Source organism: Globicephala melas, chromosome 15, assembly GCF_963455315.2.
Source record: "Globicephala melas chromosome 15, mGloMel1.2, whole genome shotgun sequence".
Lineage (NCBI taxonomy): Eukaryota > Metazoa > Chordata > Mammalia > Artiodactyla > Delphinidae > Globicephala > Globicephala melas.
The window spans coordinates 54,117,684-54,141,876 of record NC_083328.1 but is presented as its reverse complement, the minus strand read 5'-3'; the positions used below and the strand labels follow the sequence as shown (position 1 = coordinate 54,141,876).

The following is a 24,193-nucleotide window of genomic DNA, read 5'->3' as shown; positions in this document are numbered from 1 at the left end:
GCACCATGAGATGGAAAGAGGTGAATGATGTGGAAGAGAGAAGAGGAAACTTCAGGAATCAACAAGTCCTTCAGAGGTCACGAGGGGACAATACTCAAAGGCTGGAGACTGAGCACTATTCTCTCTGGGGCAGGAGGGAAGGACATTGTGAGGACGGATGCAGAGTGAAAGGATGAGGCTGTTCCCTTCTGATGATTTCACTATGCCCAATAATGTACAGGTCATTACATTACAAATCATCAGCGGAGGGTAGGTGTTGAGGAGGGTTAAGAAGAAAAGAAGGTGTACGTCATAGTAATTTTAGAGAGTAGGAACATTAGGTATTTGTTTGAAAGACAGAGTTTAACAGTGATGGCTTTCTGTTATTGTTGAAAAGAATATAGATCATAAGTACATGATTATTTTTTCTTTCTTTTTTTTTTTTTTTGTGGTACGCGGGCCTCTCACTATTGTGGCCTCTCCCGTTGCGGAGCACAGACTCTGGACACGCAGGCTCAGCGGCCATGGCTCACGGGCCCAGCCACTCCGCGGCATGTGGGATCTTCCCGGACCAGGACACGAACCCGTGTCCCGTGCATCGGCAGGCGGACTCTCAACCACTGTGCCACCAGGGAAGCCCAGTACATGATTATTAATCCTCAAGAGTATATTAACAACAAAATCAGTTTATTGGTGAATGTTAATTATGCCAAGTATTTATGGAACATATGAGAGATGCTCCAAATTCTAGGAAGTTGACGACAAATTCTTGCTCACCACACTCCTTTAGATGGGAGGTATGTGCTGTTATTTCAGCTTTATCGCTTGGAGGAACTAGAGTAACTTCATAAAGTAAGTCTGAGAAAGAACCCAGGATTAGAACTCTGAGATAATTTCTTTTTTTTTAGGAGTACTGAGGACATGGAAAATAACTGCCTGTTTTACTTGAGAGGATATTTGGATCATCAACTCCTGAGAGTAATTTAAAAAACTCTTTGGCAAGAGTTGGTCGTGAGCAGAGTTACTTGGTAGGTGGTATCCTTTTGCAAATGATGCTTTTAGTGTTGAAAATATATTTGTAATTCTTGTTCTGGAATTGCTTTTAGAAGGAGTTTATGATTTGCACACAAAACAATCAACAGGATTACTTTTATTTATTAGAGCATTCACCAAAATATTTTATCACAATCTTGTTCTAGGGGCTTCCCTGGTGGCACAGTGGTTAAGAATCTGCCTGCCAATGCAGGAGACACGGGTTTGAGCCCTGGTCCAGGAAGATCCCACATACCGCAGAGAAACAAAGCTTGCGAGCCACAACTACTGAAGCCCGCGGGCCTAGAGCCCGTGCTCTGCAACAAGAGAAGCCACCGCAGTGAGAAACCCACACACCAGAAAAGCAGCCCCCGCTCAATGCAACTAGAGAAAGCCCGCGTGCAGCAACGAAGACCCAACACAGCCAAAAATAAATAAAATAAATTTATAAAAAAAATTATCACAGTCTCATAACTCACCTTATTTAGTTTTAAATATTTCCAAAAACTGTATCCCCCATGAAAGTAATGAATATTCATCTACAGCCAGGATATCCCAAATAAGGTGAATGAGGGTTTGCTGAGAATTTCCAAAGGGGAGTTCTGAGGATACACCTTTGCCAAAGTCCACACATACTTCATAGAATTACATCATGTCAGGAATGATAGAGATATCAGACTCACCCAAAACAAACTCATTGTCTATGTCCACTGATTATTATCTATGCCTCCTTTCCCTCCGGTATCCTTTATATTTATCAACTGGGTTTCCATCCACCCAACTAGCCAAGTTAGAAACTGTAGGTAAAGCTCAACCCTCTGCTCCATTACTCTACAAATTCACTTGTTTACTGTTAACTACAATCAGCTGGGAATACATTCAGCCGAAAGTTATAGAAAACCTACATAATAGTGGCTTAAACACATTTGTTTATTTTTCTCACATAACAGAAAGTCCAGAATTAGGCAGCTGTTGGTGTCCCTTCAGTTGTCCCATGATGACATGGACTCCTGTTTTTAGGCTCCACAATCAAAGGGGATCCTTTCATCCTCAGGTTTGTTGCCTTTGGGTTGTAAGAGGGCTGCTGTACCTCCAGGCAACACATCCACATTCAAGGCAGGAAAAATGGGAAAGGTGAAGCCAGCTGCATATCCCTTTTATCAGTATAGAAAAAGCTTTCCCAGAAATCTCCACAGTGTACTTTCGCTTAGGCTTCATTGGTCAGAACCGGTCACGTGGACACCCCTACCTACAAAGGGAACTGGGAAGTGTGGAACAAGATTGTCAGATTGGTCCAGACCAATAAAGATCCATGCCTGGGGCTAGCCACATTCCCTCAGCCAAATTCCAATTCTGTTAGCAAGGAAGAAGGGAAAATTGTGTTGGTAGGTAAAACTGTGTTGGTGGGTAAATAATAGTGTTGGTCACAGTTGCAAAGTCTGCTGATTTTAGTTCTGAGATAGCTCTCACATTTCCTATCTCTCTCTCCACTGTCTTAGCTCCAGTCCTCAGTGTCTTTTGACTTGTCCATCACAGAAGCCTCTGAACTGACCCTCCAACTTCCAATGTAGCCCTCCTACAACCATCCTCCATCAGCTGCCAGACTTATGTTTCTAAAATGCAAATCTGATTATGGCCCCTCAAATATAAGAACATTCAGTGGCTCTCTCTACTAGTGGCTGCTCTGGCAAGCTTGGCCTAATTCCCATCCATCTCCTCACTTGGCAAACTCTTACTCTTCCTTCGAAGCCAAGTCTAAATGTCCCCTCCTCTGGGAAATCCTTCCTACTTTGCTCCTGATCTAACAAAACTATTCTCTCCTTTTTTTTTTCTCATATGTCTGTTTTATATATCAAGAATAAGGGGCTTCCCTGGTGGCGCAGTGGTTGAGAGTCCGCCTGCCAATGCAGGGGACGCGGGTTCGTGCCCCGGTCTGGGAGGATCCCACGTGTCGCAGAGCCCATGGCCGCTGAGCCTGTGCGTCCAGAGCCTGTGCTCCGCAACGGGAGACGCCACAGCAGTGAGAAGCCCGCGTACCTAAAAAAAAAAAAAGAATAGTACATGTTATACAGTATTACAAAGTTATTTGTTCAGAGGCCTGTCTCTTGCTAGATTATAAACTCTGTTCAGTAGATTCTCCTTTGCAGCTGGCATAGTGTGTAGCATGTAACAGGAGCTTATGGCAGAGGGAGCTCCTCATCTCCCAACAACTATTCTCACCTTTATCAGAAAAAGAGTGCTGGTTTTTAATTGAGTTCATGTTACTTTGAATAAAGACCAAATATTTCAATCTGCCTTGTAGCTAAATGAAGCCATGTGACATAATGCCTGGAGATAAAGCAGCCACATTAGAGATGACATCAAAGTCACACCATGAGATGGCAGAGTAAAAAGCTAAAAGGATGTGGGTCCCTGACATGGTATATAATGTCTTTTTGGCCTAGGCTTGCCTTAGCTTTAGGTGGAAGAGAAAAAAACTTTCTTGTTTTTGAGCCACTATTATTTTGGGTTTTCTGTCACTTGTAGCTAAACAATTCTAACTGAAATGTGTAAAAATTGTGTGTGTGTGTATTTAACTAAATTGGTTGAATTATAATTGGCTGAACCCTAGCATGGCTTGAAAACTCTTGGCCCATAGGCTGCATTACGTTCTCAGATATATTGGATATATAATCACATATTTTAAAGATATGCGAATACTAGGCTTGGCATGCCTCACGAATCCCTGTGGTCTCATAACTGACTTACTGTGCCCATGCACACTGCCTACCCCTGAATGCATTTGCATTTACAGTGCTTTAGCCTAGAGTGGACTCTGCTAGGTTATAAGCAATGGATTATTCAACAGCTTGCAAAGTGTTTGCCCATTTGTTCTCCTGATGTTTACCCATTTCAAAGAACCATTTACAAAGGGCAGAAAAGGAAGAATAAACACATTTCACTCAGCCTCTGAAAACAGAGCTCAGTCCATGAAGAAGAGTCACCTCTCCCTGGTTGAATTGTCATCAATCATTTATATGCAATGGCAGGAGCTAGGCCAACCCTTTGTCGGGGCCGGGGGTGGGGGTGGTGGGGGTGGTTGTGTGGTGGGAAGGGTTGCCTCCTGTCATGGTTTGGTGTTTGCTCTTCTGGGAAGAAGGCAGAACTCTTTCCCCCTCCTAAACCCCACCTCTGACCCAGATTTGCAGTCAAATGTCATATTGGACAGGTAGACCAGCTGTTGGGGTCTAAAGATTTTTTTAGAGGAAATTTTCACCATTTTGATATTTGAAATCTGATGTAATGTAATTGGGGGGAAAATGTCTATGGAGTTTTGTAGTCCTGATCTAATATGTTCTGGGAAAAGTCACCTCAGTGGTATATTATCACGTATAAAGACAGTCTAGGGCTCTTGGCTCACAAGGCCTTGCCGTTCACATGGGAATATCAAGAGCTGTGCTAAAGTCAGAGGTCTGGGTTCACATCCTCACTTCCCACATTTTAGCTGGGTGATCTTGACTAGTTGCTTGACCTCTCTGTATACAGTTCCAGTGTGTGCTGGAGTCAGGTCAGCCCTGTCAGAGAGCCAGGTGTTTGAATCTCTTCCCAACTCTGTGTTCACTGATGTCCTCTTGGGGTCACGTTGGCTGTAGTAGGAGTCTTTATACCAGGGAAACTGGCAAATCAGGGCTCCCTCCTGCCCATGGAGTTATTAAAAATTTACCAGGACTCCACTGCACTTTCCAGATCTGTACAATGGAGCTGATAATACCTATCTCACCTAGAGGATGAATTGAAAGACCTGGTGGGAAGCACAAGTGATAGCCCTTAATACGTGTTAGCTTCCTAATTCTTTTAGCTGTGGTCTGTTAACTATATTATTGTTGAGACTGTTCTTTGGGGAAGCAGGAGCTGACTTCAGCGGCTTTAAAATGGCACAACCATTTAACCCCTCAGTATCCCTTTTGCCCCTGGGGCATATTTGACTGCCATGGCAGGCTGTCAACCTGTCCTGATATTTGAATCATCTATGTGGCCTGACACAGATAACAGGGTCCTGTTGGGAGAGTGATGCCAGAGCTTTGAGAGAAAAGCAAATGCGTGGTAGAAAGGCCCGGAGTGTTACAGCAGAGTAGGGGATGCAACTTGGCCTGATTGGGTGGGGGGGGGAGGAATGGACTGTAATCACTGAATGCTGGGACGTAAGGGGCTACAAGAAACCACACAGTGCCAAACCCTTGCCTTACAGCTGAGGAGACAAACACTCTCAGACCGAGGCTTGATCTTCCTTTACTGTTATTTTTCCAGTTTCATTTTTTTTTTTTAAACATCTTTATTGGAGCATAATTGCTTTACAATGGTATGTTAGTTTCAGCTTCAAAACAAAATGAATCAGTTATATATATACATATGTTCCCATATCTCTTCCCGCTTGCATCACCCTCCCTCCCACCCTCCCTATCCCACCCCTCCAGGCGGTCACACAGCACCGAGCTGATCTCCCTGTGCTATGCCGCTGCTTCCCACTAGCTATCTACCTTACGTTTGGTAGTGTATACATGTCCATGCCTCTTTATTGCTTTGTCACCGTTTACCCTTCCCCCTCCCCATAGCCTCAAGTCCATTCTCTAGTAAGTCTGTGTCTTTATTCCTGTTTCACCCCTAGGTTTTTCATGACATTTTTTTTTTCTTAAATTCCATATATATGTGTTAGCATATGGTATTTGTCTCTCTCTTTCTGACTTACTTCACTCTGTATGACAGACTCTAGGTCTATCCACCTCATTACAAATAGCTCAATTTCGTCTCTTTTTATGGCTGAGTAATATTCCATTGTATATATGTGCCACATCTTCTTTATCCATTCATCCGATGATGGACACTTAGGTTGTTTCCATCTCTGGGCTATTGTAAATAGAGCTGCAATGAACATTTTGGTACACGACTCTTTTTGAATTATGGTTTTCTCAGGGTATATGCCCAGTAGTGGGATTGCTGGGTCATATGGTAGTTCTATTTGTAGCTTTTTAAGGAACCTCCATACTGTTCTCCACAGTGGCTGTATCAATTTACATTCTCACCAACAGTGTAAGAGGGTTCCCTTTTCTCCACACCCTCTCCAGCATTTATTGTTTCTAGATTTTTTGATGATGGCCATTCTGACTGGTGTGAGATGATATCTCATTGTAGTTTTGATTTGCATTTCTCTAATGATTAGTGATGTTGAGCATTCTTTCATGTGTTTGTTGGCACTCTGTATATCTTCTTTGGAGAAATGTCTATTTAGGTCTTCTGCCCATTTTTGGATTGGGTTGTTTGTTCTTTTGTTATTAAGCTGCATGAGCTGCTTATAAATTTTGGAGATTAATCCTTTGTCAGTTGCTTCATTTGCAAATATTTTCTCCCATTATGAGGGTTGTCTTTTGGTCTTCTTTATGGTTTCCTTTGCTGCACAAAAGCTTTTAAGTTTCATTAGGTCCCATTTGTTTACTTTTGTTTTTATTTCCATTTCTCTAGGAGGTGGGTCAAAAAGGATCTTGCTGTGATTTATGTCATAGAGTGTTCTGCCTATGTTTTCCTGTAAGAGTTTGATAGTTTCTGGCCTTACATTTAGGTCTTTAATCCATTTTGAGCTTATTTTTGTGTATGGTGTTAGGGAGTGATCTAATCTCATACTTTTACATGTAGCTGTCCAGTTTTCCCAGCACCACTTATTGAATAGGCTGTCCTTTCTCCACTGTATATTTCTGCCTCCTTTGTCAAAGATAAGGTGACCATATGTGCGTGGGTTTATCTCTGGGCTTTCTATCCTGTTCCATTGATCTATATTTCTGTTTTTGTGCCAGTACCATACTGTCTTGATTACTGTAGCTTTGTAGTATAGTCTGAAGTCAGGAACCCTGATTCCTCCAGCTCCATTTTTCGTTCTCAAGATTGCTTTGGCTATTCGGGGTCTTTTGTGTTTCCATACAAATTGTGAGATTTTTTTTGTTCTAGTTCTGTGAAAAATGCCAGTGGTAGTTTCATAGGGATTGCATTGAATCTATAGATTGCTTTGGGTAGTAGAGTCATTTTCACAATGTTGATTCTTCCAATCCAAGAACATGGTATATCTCTCCATCTATTTGTATCACCTTTAATTTCTTTCATCAGTGTCTTATAATTTTCTGCATACAGGTCTTTTGTCTCCTTAGGTAGGTTTATTCCTAGGTATTTTATTCTTTTTGTTGCAATGGGAAATGGGAGTGTTTTCTTGATTTCACTTTCAGATTTTTCATCCTTAGTGTATAGGAATGCCAGAGATTTCTGTGCATTAATTTTGTATCCTGCTACTTTACCAAATTCATTGATTAGCTCTAGTAGTTTTCTGGTAGCATCTTTAGGGTTCTGTATGTATAGTATCATGTCATCTGCAAACAGTGACAGCTTTACTTCTTCTTTTCCGATTTGGATTCCTTTTATTTCCTTTTGTTCTCTGATTGCTGTGGCTAAAACTTCCAAAACTATGTTGAATAAGAGTGGTGAGAGTGGGCAACCTTGTCTTGTTCCTGATCTTAGTGGAAATGCTTTCAGTTTTTCACCATTGAGGATGATGTTGGCTGTGGGTTTGTCATATATGGCCTTTATTATGTTGAGGAAAGTTCCCTCTATGCCTACTTTCTGCAGGGTTTTTATCATAAATGGGTGTTGAATTTTGTCAAAAGCTTTCTCTGCATCTATTGAGATGATCATATGGTTTTTCTCCTTCAATTTGTTAATATGGTGTATCACGTTGATTGATTTGCGTATATTGAAGAATCCTTGCATTCCTGGAATAAACCCCACTTGATCATGGTGTATGATCCGTTTAATGTGCTGTTGGATTCTGTTTGCTAGTATTTTGTTGAGGATCTTTGCATCTATGTTCATCAGTGATATTGGCCTGTAGTTTTCTTTCTTTGTGACATCCTTGTCTGGTTTTGGTATCAGGGTGATGATGGCCTCATAGAATGAGTTGGGGAGTGTTCCTCCCTCTGCTATATTTTGGAAGAGTCTGAGAAGGATAGGTGATAGCTCTTCTCTAAATGTTTGATAGAATTCGCCTGTGAAGCCATCTGGTCCTGGGCTTTTGCTTGTTGGAAGATTTTTAATCACAGTTTCAATTTCAGTGCTTGTGATTGGTCTGTTCATATTTTCTATTTCTTCCTGATTCAGTCTTGGCAGGTTGTGCCTTTCTAAGAATTTGTCCATTTCTTCCAGGTTGTCCATTTTATTGGCATAGAGTTGCTTGTAGTAATCTCTCATGATCTTTTGTATTTCTGCAGTGTCAGTCGTTACTTCTCCTTTTTCATTTCTAATTCTATTGATTTGAGTCTTCTCCCTTTTTTTCTTGATGAGTCTGGCTAATGGTTTATCAATTTTGTTTATCCTTTCAAAGAACCAGCTTTTAGTTTTATTGATCTTTGCTATCGTTTCCTTCATTTCTTTTTCATTTATTTCTGATCTGATTTTTATGATTTCTTTCCTCCTGCTAACTTTGGGGTTTTTTTGTTCTTCTTTCTCTAATTGCTTTAGGTGCAAGGTTAGGTTGTTTATTCGAGATGTTTCCTGTTTCTTAAGGTAAGATTGTATTGCTATAAACTTCCCTCTTAGAACTGCTTTTGCTGCATCCCATAGATTTTGAGTCGTCGTGTCTCCATTGTCATTTGTTTCTAGGTATTTTTTGATTTCCCCTTTGATTTCCTCAGTGATCACTTGGTTATTAAGTAGTGTATTGTTTAGCCTCCATGTGTTTGTATTTTTTACAGATCTTCTCCTGTGATTGATATCGAGTCTCATAGCGTTGTGGTCGGAAAAGATACTTGATACAATTTCAATTTTCTTAAATTTACCAAGGCTTGATTTGTGACCCAAGATATGATCTATCCTGGAGAATGTTCCATGAGCACTTGAGAAAAATGTGTATTCTGTTGTTTTTGGATGGAATGTCCTATAAATATCAATTAACTCCATCTCGTTTAATGTATCATTTAAAGCTTGTGTTTCCTTATTTATTTTCATTTTGGATGATCTGTCCATTGGTGAAAGTGGGGTGTTAAAGTCCCCTACTATGAATGTGTTACTGTCGATTTCCCCTTTTATGGTTGTCAGTATTTGCCTTATGTATTGAGGTGCACCTATGTTGGGTGCATAAATATTTACAATTGTTATATCTTCCTCTTGGATCGATCCCTTGATCATTATGTAGTGTCCTTCTTTGTCTCTTCTAATAGTCTTTGTTTTAAAGTCTATTTTGTCTGATATGAGAATTGCTACTCCAGCTTTCTTTTGGTTTCCATTTGCATGAAATACCTTTTTCCATCCCCTTACTTTCAGTCTGTATGTGTCTCTAGGTCTGAAGTGGGTCTCTTGTAGACAGCAAATATATGGGTCTTGTTTTTGTATCCATTCAGCCAATCTGTGTCTTTTGGTGGGAGTATTTAGTCCATTTACATTTAAGGTAATTATCGATATGTGTGTTCCCATTCCCATTTTCTTAATTGTTTTGGGTTTGTTATTGTAGGTCTTTTCCTTCTTTTGTGTTTCTTGCCTAGAGAAGTTCCTTTAGCAGTTGTTGTAGAGCTGGTTTGGTGGTGCTGAACTCTCTCAGCTTTTGCTTGTCTCTAAAGGTTTTAATTTCTCCATCAAATCTGAATGAGATCCTTGCTGGGTAGAGTAATCTTGGTTGCAGGTTTTTCTCCTTCAACACTTTCAATATGTCCTGCCACTCCCTTCTGGCTTGCAGAGTTTCTGCTGAAAGATCAGCTGTTAACCTTATGGGGATTCCCTTGTGTGTTATTTGTTGTTTTTCCCTTGCTGCTTTTAAGATGCTTTCTTTGTATTTAATTTTTGACAGTTTGATTAATATGTGTCTTGGCGTATTTCTCCTTGGATTTATCCTGTATGGGACTCTCTGTGCTTCCTGGACTTGATTAACTATTTCCTTTCCCATATTAGGGAAGTTTTCAACTATAATCTCTTCAAATATTTTCTCAGTCCCTTTCTTTTTCTCTTCTTCTTCTGGAACCCCTATAATTCGAATGTTGGTGCGTTTAATGTTGTCCCAGAGGTCTCTGAGACTGTCCTCAGTTCTTTTCATTCTTTTTTCTTTATTCTGCTCTGCAGTAGTTATTTCCACTATTTTATCTTCCAGGTCACTTATGCGTTCTTCTGCCTCAGTTATTCTGCTATTGATCCCATCTAGAGTACTTTTAATTTCATTTATTGTGTTGTTCATCGTTGCTTGTTTCATCTTTAGTTCTTCTAGGTCCTTGTTAACTGATTCTTGCATTTTGTCCATTCTATTGTCCATTCTATCTCCAAGATTTCGGATCAACCTTACTATCATTATTCTGAATTCTTTTTCAGGTAGACTGCCTATTTCCTCTTCATTTGTTAGGTCTGATGGGTTTTTATCTTGCTCCTTCATCTGCGGTGTGTTTTTCTGTCTTTTCATTTTGCTTATCTTACTGTGTTTGGGGTCTCCTTTTTTGCAGGCTGAAGGTTCGTAGTTCCCGTTGTTTTTGGTGTCTGTCCCCAGTGGCTAAGGTTGGTTCAGTGGGTTGTGTAGGCTTCCTGGTGGAGGGTACTAGTGCCTGTGTTCTGGTGGATGAGGCTAGATCTTGTCTTTCTTGTGGGCAGGTCCACGTCTGGTGGTGTGTTTTGGGGTGTCTGTAGACTTATTATGATTTTGGGCCGCCTCTCTGCTAATGGGTGGGGTTGTGTTCCTGTCTTGCTAGTTGTTTGGCATAGGATGTCCAGCACTGTAGCTTGCTGGTCGTTGAGTGAAGCTGGGTGCTGGCGTTGAGATAGAGATCTCTCGGAAATTTTTGCTGTTTGATATTATGTGCGGCTGGGAGGTCTCTTGTGGATCAGTGTCCTGAAGTTGGCTCTCCCACCTCAGAGGCACAGCACTGACTCCTGGCTGCAGCACCAAGAGCCTTTCATCCACAGGGCTCCTTAATTTGGGATGATTGGTTGTCTATTCAGGTATTCCACAGATGCAGGGTATATCAAGTTGATTGTGGAGCTTTAATCCGCTGCTTCTGAGGCTGCTGGGAGAGATTTCCCTTTCTCTTCTTTGTTCTCACAGCTCCCAGGGGCTCAGCTTTGGATTTAGCCCCGCCTGTGCGTGTAGGTCGCCGGAGGGCGTCTGTTCTTTGCTCAGACAGGACGGGGTTAAAGGAGCCGCTGATTCGGAGGCTCTGGCTCACTCAGGCCCGGGGGTAGGGAGGGGCACGGAGTGTGGGGCGGGCCTGCGGCGGCAGAGGCCTGCGAGACGTTGCAGTCTGAGGCGCGCCTGTGCGTTCTCCCGGGGGAGTTGTCCCTGGATCCCGGGACCCTGGCAGTGGCGGGCTGCACAGGCTCCCCGGAAGGGCGTGTGGCTAGTGACCTGTGTTCGCACACAGGCCTCCCGGTGGCGGCAGCAGCGGCCCTAGCGTCTCATGTCTGTCTCTGGGCTCCGCACTTTTAGCCGCGGCTCGCGCCCGTCCCTGGAGCTCTCTCAAGCAGCGTTCTTAATCCCCTCTCCTCGTGCACCAGGAAACAAAGAGGGACGTAAAAGTCTCTTGCCTCTTCGGCAGTTCCAGACTTCTCCCCGGACTCTCTCCCGGCCAGCCGCGGTGCACTAACGCCCTGCAGGCTGTGTTCACGCCGCCAACCTCAGTCCTCTCCCGGCGCTCCGACAAAAGCCGGAGCCTCAGCTCCCAGTCCCGCCCGCCCCGGCGGGCGAGCAGACAAGTCTCTCGGCTGGCGAGTTCCGGTCGGCCTGATCCTCTGCGCTGGAATCTGTCCGCTTTGCCCTCCGCACCCCTGTTGCTGTGCTCTCCTCCGCGGCTCCCAAGCTCCCCCACTCCGCCTCCCGAAGTCTCCACCCGCGAAGGGGCTTCCTAGTGTGTGGACACTTTTCCTCCTTCACAGCTCTCTCCCACTGGTGCAGGACCCGTCCCTATCCTTTTGTCTCTGCTTAGTTTTTTCTTTTGCCCTACCCAGGTACGTGGGGGGGTTTCTTGCCTTTTGGGAGGTCTGAGGTCTTCTGCCAGCGTTCAGTAGATGCTCTGTAGGAGTTGTTCCACGCGTAGATGTATTTCTGGTGTATCTGTGGGGAGGAACGTGATCTCCGCGTCTTACTCTTCCGCCATCTTCCCGGAAGTCTCTCCAGTTTCATTTTTGACCAGGCTGTTGCTCTTAGCTTTTGATTATGGTGAAAACCAGATCAAGTTCAGAATCTGTAAGAGAATTTTCTGAATGGAATCAGAAAAGCAAGCGAGAAAATATCTTAAAATGGGAATGTAAATTGGTGCAGCCACTGTGGAAAACAGTATGGAGGTTCCTCAAAAAGTTAAAAATAGAGTTACCATATATGATCCAGCAATTCCACTTCTGGGTATTTATCTGAAGGAAATGAAATCACTCTCTTGAAGAGGTATCTGTACCCCCATGTTCACTGCAGCATTATTCACAATAGCCAAGATGTGGAAAAAAACTCAAGTGTCCATTGACAGATGAATGGGTAAAAAAAATGTGGTACATCCACACAATGGAATATTATTTAATCATAGAAAAAAAGGAAATGCTGCCATTTGTAACAACATGATGGACCTGGAGGGTTTTATGCTAAGTGAAGTAAGTCAGACAGAAAAAGACTAATACTGTATAATCTCACTTATATGTGGATCTAAAAAACCTGAACTCACAGAAACAGAGAACAAATTGGTGGTTGCCAGAGGTGGGGAATGGAAGGTGGGAGAAATTGGTGAAGGTGGGAAAAAAAAAGAAAAAAAAAAGAAAGATAATGTCTTAAAAGATGAAGCATTATGTTTCCACATCAGAAGTTGTAAGCTTAGGGCAGGATCATAGCCCCACAATGTGCATTCAGACAGCACTCAAATAGCTACTTTTTTCCCCCCAATGAATTTCTTATCAATTAATTAACCAATTTCCACGAGTCTGTAATACCTTAATAGATACTATATTGAAATATAAAAAAACAAAAACAAAAGCAAAAACAAACCAGGGTACAGGATAGTATAAAGACTGGAAAGACACTCAAAAATGCCAACAGAGTATGTCTTTGGATAGCGTTAGGGTGGATAGATAGATAGAGGATCGATTTTTTTTCTACTCTTCGTGATACTTTATTCTGTGTTAGCTATTCCACAATAATGCTGCTTAACAAATGACCCCAAAACTCAGTTTCAATAGCAAGAATTGATTCCCATACTAATAGTCTGAGGGTCAGCTGATCTAGCTTGGGTCCAACTTGTGGATTAGGTTCTGACCTGCTGCATGTGTCTCATGCAGCATCTGTGGCCCAGGTGATTACTTAGGGAGCCTGTTCTCACAGCCGGTGACAGGAGTGCAAGAGGCCAGTCAGATTGTACAAGCACATGGAGGCCTCTACTCACATCAACCACTAACATCCCATTGGCCAAAGGAAGTGATATGGCCAAGCCCGTACAATGGGGCAGGAGGTATGCACTACCCACACTGGGAGGGGAGCAAGTATCCAAATTATCATGTGAACTTCTTTGAAAATAAGTACGTAAATACTTTTATAACTGAAAGTATGTCCTCATTAAAAATAACGATACTTTACCTTTGTATTGCATTTTATAGTTTTTAAAACATCTTTGCTGTCATTCCGTCCTATATTCTTTCCAGTAGCCCAGTGATATGGTGGGGAAAGCAGCAACCCCATTTTTAAAGATGTGAAAATTCTGGCTATGTTATTTTCCTTGAACTGCCATAAAAGATTATCATAGGCCTGGTGGCTTCAAACAGAAATTTGTTCTCTCACAGTTCTGGAATCTAAACATCTAAAATTAAGATGTCAGCTGGACTGTGATCTCTCTGAAGGTTCTTGGGAAGAACACTTCCTTGCTCTGGTGCTTGCCAGCATTCCTTGGCTTGCAGCTACGCCGCACTAATGTCTGCCTCTGTCATCACATGGCCTTCTTTCTCTTTGTCTCTGTGTGTCTCTTCTCTTATAAGGACACTGGATTTAGGGTCCACCCTAATTTAGTACACCTCATCCTAACTTGATTACATCTGCAAAGACTATTTCCAATTAAGGTCACATTCACTGGTTCTGGGTGAACATGAAGTTTTGGGGGACACTAATCAACCCACACACTGGCATGCAGAGTTTATGGCATTTATGCTCATAATTCCTCCAGTGTTTTGTGTCCTCTCCACCAAATCCACGCCACGTGTCTTAGGCCAGAGCTTCTCAAACTTAATTGTGTACGCATAGCACCTGAGAGTCTTGCTAAAATGCAGAGTCTGATTCAGAAGTTTGGGGTGGGCCTTGGAGCTGGGACTAGGGTGAGGTAAGGAGGCCCTGATAGTAGGATCTCCTTAAATGTTGTGCCCTGGGTAACTTGCTAGTCCCGGCCCTGTGAGATTCGGCATTTCTGACCAATGCTGTGGATTCAAGCAACACACTTTGAGTAGCAAGGTCTCAAGTTGCAGTCTATGGGGGTTTAATGCTCGGTATCTGACCCTCAATAGTGAAGAGGATGCTTTCCATTTTGAAGCTGGGTGCGTGGGCTTTGTAAGTCGTAGAAAAGAACACTGGTTCTGCTATGTTTTTAATGCTGGGTCTTGTGGGCTGACCTGGCTGCCAATATTGGTGCTTTGGGAACATTGCAGGGAGTTAAGTGGTAGCATGGATATCTAGGGCCCCTTTGTAAGCCCCTCATCAGACCTCCATCCCAAAGCCTGACTGGTTCCTGGGATACCTGACTATTCCAGAGCTGGCTCCCCCACTTTCCATTGTGTTGCCTGCAAGAGCATACTTGTTCTCTCCCAATAGCCACAGTGGGCACAAGTGGGGGCTTCCTTTCCCAGCCAGGTGGTGGGCTCAAACCAGCCATCCCATCACCAACCCCTACTGTTGAGCCCGGGCCCCCCAGGCTCTGTTGCATTCCCCGCCCCCTCTTTTCTCAAGGAGATATATATACATGATTTTTTTCCCTTCTGGAACCTCATTTGCCTTCCCTGCTTCCCTGTCATGGGCCCTGCTTGTGGTCATCAAGGACCCTGATGACACATCCTTTGAGTCAGAGGACACAGGCTTGGGCTTTGGACCCTCCCCTCCCCTGAGGCCCTGGGTCACCTCACAAAGGGCTTCACGTCTTCCCTGGGCAGTTCCTGCATCCCAGGGATCTCAGAGAGCAGCCAGGGGCCCCGCCTTCCAACTCACTGGCCCAAGAAGAGAAACAACATCCTGCTGGGTTCCCGGACAGGAAAGCACCATCAGTGGGGGTCCCCTGAGAAGGAGGGGCTGTGGGATTTTTCCTCTGTAACGACTGGAGAAACCGAGGCCTGCTGGGGAATTATGGGTCTTCAAGGTCACATGTCAAGTCAGAAGGAAGTAAATTCATTTAGTTGAAAATCTCTTCAACAGTCGTTAGTGAGGAGCATTAGTGAGCCTGAAGAGAAACCTCACATTCCCATTCTGCTTATGTGCGTTCATAGGGCCTCTTCTGAGGTAACTGGGTCTTCATGCAACACGGATGTTTGGGCAAATGTGGGTAGGCTCCCGGAGGCTGTTTCTAAATCGTCCGATCTGGTGTTATGTGAAGTGGCTCCCGTGGAGCTCTGGGCTCAAGGGTGGCTTAATTCATTGGGATCCGACCTTTTACTCAGTAAAAGTGTTCAGCTCTGAAGAAGTCTGAGAACCCATCACCCCAAGGCCGGTGGGAGCTCCAGGGCAGCACAGGCATTTGTGAGGAGGGAGAATGTGCAGGCTGGTTTTGTTCTCTTTGATGGAGCTCAGTAACTCCACTCGGCTTCAGGAAGGTACCTACTGTTGAGAAAGGGGACAGGAAAACTTGAACACAAGGAAGGGCCACGTGCTGACCTTCAGATTTTCCAGGATTTCCAGGGTTCAATGGCTCTTGAAGGAAGGGGGCATGAAGGGGAAAAAGGGGTGAAACAGAACAGGAGGCGGCTCCCTCCTACCCCTGCCATCCAGAGAGATTCTCGGGTGATAGTGGGGCGGCGGGGAGAGGAGGAAGCAGGAAAACCACATGTTTGTGTGGGAAAATAATGAAAAAAATTCATATATATAGCATTATTTCACATGATCATATCTCCTGTGATTTCATAAAAATCATGTGTTTGTGTGGGAAAATGAAAGAATATAGTTCATATGTATTTCATTATTTCACATGATTTTCCTGCCTTTTCCCCTTCCTCCTGTCACCGCAGAATCTCTCAGGGAGGTTGGAGGTGTGGAAGGGAGCCTCCCTTTCTATTTTACTCTTTGCTGAATGTACTGAAGTGAAAAAGAAGTCTTTACTTACAAGTGAATTACATTTTTTTTTTTTTAGCAATTTCAGAAAACGAATATTGCAGGATGTCTTGGCTTCAAGTGCCTACAACTCAAAGACGAGTTTTAATGAAAGACTCATTTGTTTATTTTTCTACCATGGGACTGAAAATGAAACTTGCCCAGAATCAAAATACTCACTTCTCTGACTCCCAGACCTTTTTTTAAAAAAATTAATTTATTTATTTTTGGCTGCGTTGGGTCTTCATTGCTGCACATGGGCTTTCTCTAGTTGTGGCAAGTGGGCGCTACTCTTCATTGCAGAGCACGGGCTCTAGGCACGTGGGCTTCAGTAGTTGTGGCACATGGGCTCAGTAGTTGTGGCTCATGGGCTCTCAAGCGCAGGCTCAGTAGTTGTGGTGCACGGGCTTGGTTGCTCCACGGCATGTGGGATCTTCCCGGACCAGGGCTTGGACCCATGTCGCCTGCATTGTCAGGCAGATTCTTAACCACTGTGCCACCAGGGAAGTCCCTTCCAGAACTTTTTGATCCACCTGTACCTCCCCAGCTCCTCTGGGGCAGCCAATCCTCTGACTTCCCTGGCCCTCCCCCACCGGTGTGTGACATGGGGACACTGAGCTCGGGAGAGGCCTGCCTTGGGGCTGGGAGTGGGGCAGGAAGTTCAAGGCTGAGCAGGGCTGGAAATGGAAGGGTGGGGTTTGCTGGGTTAAGCTCAGTAGTCTCTGGAGTTAAGACCTGGCTCTGAATCTTTGTTCCACTGCTTACTCTTGGTGTGACCTTGGGCACGTTACTTCACCTTCGGAGCCTGGTTTCTCCTTTGTGAAATGAGAAGGCAAGCCGTTTCTGCTCCCTGTGGGTTGATGTGAGAATTGCACAAAGGGTTATATAGCACGTGGAACTATATTCAATGTCTTGTAATAACCAATAATGGATAAGAATCTGTACACCTGAAGCTAATACAATATTGTAAATCAACTGTAGTTAAATTAAAAAAAAAAGAATTGCATGAAGGGATATCTAAACACTACACATTCCTAACCCTTATGGACCATCTATCACTAAATCAGATGTGCCCGTGACATTGGGTCATCAAATCAGAGGCCCTCTGATGTCCCTCTGCCTCTGGCTACTTTTTTGCTCTATCGTGCTTTTTCTAAAAGGTGGACCCGGATAAAAAGAGCTCACGATATGTCAGGAAATCTAGTGACAGTCAATGAGAAAAGAGTTGAAACCAAGGGTTAAGTGAGGTTTCTAAGTCAATCTCACTGCAGAGAATAGCTCAGATATTGGAATTGTGAGGAAAAGCAAATGTTAAACCTGAAAGTTGTACTCCTTTTTCATAATGGAGAAAATATTCGCCTTTTTAGAGGCAACAGACTGGAGAGGACACAACTAGACCATATTCAAATCCATATAAACCATTTAATTTAAAAAGTCATATAAAATAACAGACAAAAAAATGCAGAATTCCCCATGTACTGTAGATAAGAAATCAAACAGGGTTGAAAGGCACACATTCATTTCAAATTTCATCATAGGAAGTCAGGTGACCTTTGCACCCAATGTAAAAAAAAGTCCTTAAGTTGCTCTTTGGAATAGCAGTGTTTAAGGTTTTCCTGCCATGCTTGTTTATTCCTCTGGGATGTGACTGTGGAGTTGTGGAAGAAATGCTCCCCTGAAAGTCTGGTTAAACTGGTCAGCTCTTCTGAGTGTTTTCATGGAAATGTCAGACAGCCAGGAAAAGCTAAGGCAGAAGGTTGAACCAAAGGTTTAGCTTTGGTAAATTAGGCAGAGCTGCGTTTGACAGCAGACAGGGAAACTGTGACATCAAGGAGCATTACTTTAATGTCGGGCCCAGCTAGGCTCTAAAATAATGGAGCCCAGGACTATGGAGAAATGACCACCAAGTTCAACGCAGTTCACTTGGCACTGGTTTCTGTACAAAACGTTTCAAACTCAGTACTTTTTGACATGGACCAGATTTTCCAAGTGCCCAAGCCACATCCAGGCTTTAAGCTAGGCCTCAGAAGTTCAGTTGCCTGAAGATTCTTCAATAACATTCACCTCTAAGGAGAGGCTGAAAGAGGAATTTCCAGTGACAGCTTCTGGCTCAGGGCCCAAGGGTCCCCAGCCAAGGCTGTCTCGAGGTGGCCCCCAGAATTGCAGAGATCTCTCTTCTCAAACAGTTTTGTTAGAAAATAAAGCAACAGCCAATGTTTTTGGGCATCTGAAATCCAGCCAGGCCCCCTGAGGTTTGCATCCTAAAATAACTTCAAAATGGAAACAGAGTCTCAGCCTTACCCTTGCAACCCACATCCTTTGTGTGACAGGAGAATATTTATAAAAACATACTAAAATACATCTGATATTTCCCTCTAACCCCAGTACTGCCTTTTACCTTCTTAAAACTCAATCCTCCCAACACTGATGAACCAAAACAGAAAATGACAATTGAGGCAGCTGTTAACTGGCCCACATTCATGTCTCAAGGCAGAGACAACAGAGCAAAAAGTAGAGAAAAAAAGAAGTCCATTATCTGCTTTTGATTTACAAAGCCAAAGGCCTTCAGGGGAAAGGCTGTGAGTCATATAAACAGACACAAATCCAGAACACTGGGTAGTGATAAAAGCAAGGCTTCCCTACCCCACAGACCAGCCAAAGGCCCTAAGTAGACAGAAGCCCCTGGGGAAGCTGAGAGCCCTTAAGTTGGTGGTCTTTGGGTACGGGCTGCCCTGTGTCCTGTTCTTCTCTCCCTGACTGGTTGGGATGGAGACCTCACTGGAAACCTTGATGCTGGGAGGTGGTTTTTATGAAGAGAGAACTAAGCCCATCTTCCTGAGCCTCAACCCAGAGTAGAAGCTGTTGAGACATGGAGTGGGTTTGAGAAATGGGTTTCCCTGAACACTTGTGTCACTGTGTCTTTAGAAGGACTTAAGGGATCCCCTTTAATTGTGGTTGAAGGCTCCCCAGGAATGGAATAGGACTTGCACATGGGGCAGTAACCGATGTCCAAGACCAGATGGGTCAATGGTCACCTTGGCAGATGTCACTCGGGACTGATGACACTGAGGGCCACTACTCTGACCCCTTGTCACCAACTGGTACCAGGTAACTCCACCTTTCCCCAGACCTTCACCCCCAGACTTTGACCTATGGGACAAAAGTGTATGCGGGGGCTCCCTCTGCCATTTTCACAAGATGGTAGTTAAAGGCACTTCTGTTAAGGAAAGACATTTCTTTTCATACCTGAGTTTGGGGAATAAGATTTGTCCTTGCTACATGTGCTTTTAACCTGTCTTTCCTTTGACTTAGCAAAAAAGCAGATAAGCACACGGACAGCTTCTAGCCATGCAATTGCAGGTTCTGCAGGTCATAGCTACAGGTGGAGCCTTGGAGTAATGCCGAGCAGTGTCCTCTCTCCCGCCCCGCATTACAGAAGAGGTTAACTGAGGCCCCTTCCACAGCGGGTAGCAGAGGGCAGAGTGAGGAGAGGGATGTGCTAGGCAGGGTGCTGGAAATGAGGCGAGGGTCTGGGTGTCCAGTGGTGAATATATGCTGTCAGCCTGGAATGTACACATGGTGCAGGCTGTTGACCCAACGTCCGGGTAGGACTGCCCTCTGTGTAGGTCCAGCAGGCCTGCTTTGTTCACTCCTGGCCACCGGTCAACTTGTGGAACAGGTCCTCGTCGAGAGTTTCATTCTGGTCCTTGGAGCGGGTGGACAGGAAAATGTAGCCCCCGATGTACTCATGCACGACTTTGCAATCCGCGCTCAGGCAGGTGAATGCGATGGAGACGTTCTGGTCAAATTCGATCGCCACCTGGAAGAGGAAGGCACAGGTATACTTAAGCTCTGACAAAGACGAATGAGAAAGAAGCCGCTTGGCTGGAGATGTTCCCAGAGCTGAGGACTCCTGAGGTGCTGACAGATGGGTTTCCCCAAACCCTGCATAACCCACTGCTTGCATCAAAGCTTACAGAAAACGTCTCTGCTCTCTGGGCGCCCTCTTGTGGTGTCAGCTTTGCTGCACACCTGGCAAAACATTCTAACGCTCAACACAAAAGATATTTCCTGTCTGGCTCTTGTTTAGATGAAAGAACTGTCTAAGCACTCCCTGTGTGGAGGGGCAGAGTGCTTTGCAGATTTTTTAGTGGAGAGAAAAAGGCTCATGTGAATTTTCCTACAGCCACGGCCCTCACTCCTTCCCAGCTGGAAGTCATAAACTCTAACACTGGAAGAAACTGAAGCTTCACCCGTTCTCCACCTTGGCTGCCCAGTGGAATCAGCTGGGGACCTTTAAGAATCACTGATCTACACAGAAACATTCTAGTCTAGAACCCTTCATTTCTCCCAATTACTTCTTTCCATCATCCAACAGTGGGTGAGTACAGGCACATGTGTCACTTAGATGTGATTTACAATTTCATTTCCAAAGGTCCTTTTCAAAAGACGGCCTTTCAATGAATTTTAACACAAAAGTGTACAAAATGTGTTAGTTTACCAACTCTACTTTTGTCATACATTGGCAACCCCTTTAATATCTAGAGACTAGATATTATAAAATTAGGACCCATTTGTCCAGTATGTACATAATATATACAGTAAAGTTAAACCAAAGGCATGTAACATATAGAGCAATGGATAAGTTGAAATGTTCAATAGTACACACCAGCAAAAGTCTTTTGCAAGGCTCATTCTTTATTTTGCAACATCTAAGCTTTTAGATATCCTGAGGTGACAATGTATGATAAAAAGTAGAGCTAATGAATTAACCAATTGGTAAATATCTTTGTTACAACTGATAAAAAAAAGCAGCATCTTGGATATGGAATTGTTAAACCGTCTCTGAGAAATGTACGTCAGGACTAGCTCATTAGGTTAGCAGCAGAGGGGCAGAAGGAAGTATAAAGGGAGGCATGTATGTGGATGTGTTTGTATTTATATTTTGCTTTCTGTCTCATTTTTAATGGAACATTAAGGAAATGTGGTATTTTAATCATAACTCTTCCAATATCTTTATCTAGAGGCCTGTTGCCATTTTTGTCTTTTATGAAATTTTTGTTGCCAAGCAAGGCAGGATTACATTTTTTTCCTTGTAGATTGAGTTGGTGTAGTGTATTCTTGGTTATCAAAATACTCAAATAGCTTTGGGACGTTGAAATGGTAAATATTCCTGATGTCTGAAAAAGCACAGTACATAACTGTATGATCTTACTTATATGAAAATGGATGCTTAGTTGTATAGATACACAAATGAGACCTAGAAGGACACATCAAACGGTAAACTGCTTATGATTATGGATGACTTTGCTTTTTGCTTCTTGTGTTTTTCGGTTTCCTATTATGCACATGTTAACTTTTAAAAAATAAATGTTATTTTAAAAACAAACAAACAAAAAAAGAATCACTGATCTCAGTAATTCCCAGAGTCAGATTTTTTTTTCCAAACTGTGTTATTGAGGTATAACCGATGTATAATAAACAGACCTATTTAAGGTGCACAGTTGGATCATTTTTTTTTTAAATTGTAGTTGATTTACAATGTTGTGTTAACTTCTGCTGTACAGCAAAGTGATTCAGTTATACACATATACATTCTTTTTTAAATATTCTTTTCCATTATGGTTTACCATAAGATATTGAATATAGTTCTCTATAACCTATACAGTAGGACCTTGTTTATCCATTCTATATTTAAAAGCTTACATCTGTAACCCCAACTTCCCACTCCATCCCTCCCCCAATCCTCTCCCCCTTGGCAACCACCAGTCTGTTCTCTATGTTCGTGAGTCTGTTTCTGTTTTGTAGATAGGTTCATTTGTGTCATATTTTAGATTCCACATACAAGTGATATCATATGGTATTTGTTTTTCTCTTTCTTTTTTTTTTTTGCGGTACATGGGCCTCTCACTGTTGTGGCCTCTCCCGTTGCGGAGCACAGACTCCGGACATGCAGACTCAGCGGCCATGGCTCACGGGCCCAGCCACTCCGCCGCATGTGGGATCTTCCCGGACCGGGGCACAAACCCGTGTCCTGTGCACCGGCAGGCGGACTCTCAACCACTGCACCACCAGGGAAGCCCTGTTTTTCTCTTTCTGACTTATTTCACTTAGTATGATAATCTCAGGCTGCATCCATGTTGCTGCAAAAGGCATTATTTTGTTCTTTTTTTTATAGCTGAGTAGTATTCCTTTGTACCTATGTACCACATCTTCTTTGTCCATTCATCTGTTGATGGACATTTAGGTTGTTTCCATGTCTTGACTATTGTGAATAGTGCTGCTATGAACATAGGGGTGCATATATCTTTTTGAATTAAGAGTTTTGTCAGGATATATTCCCAGGAGTGGGATTGCTGGATCATATGGTAATGATCATATGGTAATCATATGATACTGGATCATATGGTAATTCTATTTTTAGTTTTCTGAGGAACCTCCATACTGTTTTCCATAGTGGCTGTACCAACTTACATTCCCACTAACAGTGTAGGAGGGTTCCCTTTTCTCCACATCCTCTCCTGCATTTGTTATTTATAGAGTTTTTAACGATGGCCATTCTGACTGGTGTGAGGTGGTGCCTCATTTTTTGTAGTTTTGATTTGCATTTCCCAGAGTCGGATTTACACGACCTTGGGGGTACAAGGTTTTCGAGTCACTGCCTTAGAGGCCATCTAATCTCAGAATATTGTTCTGCAAATGAGTCCAGATGGTCAACAGCCCTGCTGAGAGGAATCCATGGTTCTTAAAAAAAGAAAAATGTGAGTCACTTATCCTCGCTCTACATTGACAGCTTTATACTGGAAAAATGGGAATGCCAAAGGAATGCGTTAAAGATCCTATATCAGCAACAGCAGAATGTTTTAAATCATCAGGACACTCAGGTGTGTCTGACTTGGTCTAGCACGTCCTGTGATGCAGGCATGGCCTGACCTGGTTCCTAGGGCGGGACGATGGGGGCTCAGGGCTCCTGAACTCAGAGGCTAAGTTTCCTCCATGACCCCTGTGTACCTCGCTGGCTTCTCTGATACTTTTCCCCTTTGGGACTGGAATGCTCTCCAGGTGGGCAGTTGAGCCTCTGAGTTCTCAACCAGTTACATCTCTTGGCAGCCAGTCAGATGACGCCTGTTTTGTATTTATTTTGTATGATATTTACAGCTCAGGTAGTTTCAGCTAAGTAATGGTCAGCCTAAATCTTACATAATCATACACTGAGTTGAAAGAAATTAATCAAACTGCTCAGCAATTTTAGAGTCTGTCTGTATGGAGACTAAGCCAACTTGTGTTAATTCAAAAGCATTTGGTCTGTGCTTGCTAGGAAACTGCTCAGGACTGCATGTGATTATTTTAGCAGACAATTACCACATGCTTGTGGTTTCTGAGTTCTAAGTATAATAACACCTTCTTAAAATCAAAATAAGCTGCAGTTCTGAGGGAACACACATTTATAGGCTCAATGCTGAATGTACCAAAAACTTTCACTTTACCTGCCGGATTTCCCAGTTTACATTCCACTGTTTCATATTTGTAAATCTCCATGTTGTAATTGGAATCCCAGTGGCTGCATCGATTCTAATCAATCTATTATATGAAACTCCCAGGATGTCATCTTTCTTGCTTCCTTTAAATCTGAAAAAAAAATAATTAAAATATGAAACTGCTTCCTGTAACATGATGTTCATTCACATACAACTTCTTAAAGAGAATACCAACATTTCAAATCATTTCTGAAGAACAGACAATGAGGGATTAACTTTCTATAGAAGGGCATTTTCATTAGGATAGAATATGAAGGCTGGAGAGTAGGCTGTCCTGCAGACATTATTTAAGTGAAACTGACATTAGAGGAAAGCAAAATAAGAGGCAGTCAAGTCAGTTAATTCAAAT

The 24,193-nt window shown here is 43.2% G+C and overlaps 1 protein-coding gene across 2 annotated transcripts in view; it reads right to left on the bottom strand.

Annotated features, from left to right (window-relative positions):
• Window positions 1–17,714: 17,714 nt before the first annotated feature.
• The window catches only part of FERMT1 (FERM domain containing kindlin 1), a 74,173-nt gene continuing 67,694 nt past the window's right edge, over window positions 17,715–24,193 (bottom strand). For both annotated transcript variants that reach the window (XM_030872583.2, XM_060285238.1), the window contains exons 14-15: window positions 23,794–23,935; window positions 17,715–20,126 (exon numbers count right to left, since the gene is read on the bottom strand). In XM_030872583.2, the coding sequence (XP_030728443.1) occupies window positions 19,953–20,126; window positions 23,794–23,935 (316 nt within the window). In that variant the 3' untranslated portion in view covers window positions 17,715–19,952. The remainder of the gene's footprint in view (window positions 20,127–23,793; window positions 23,936–24,193) is intronic.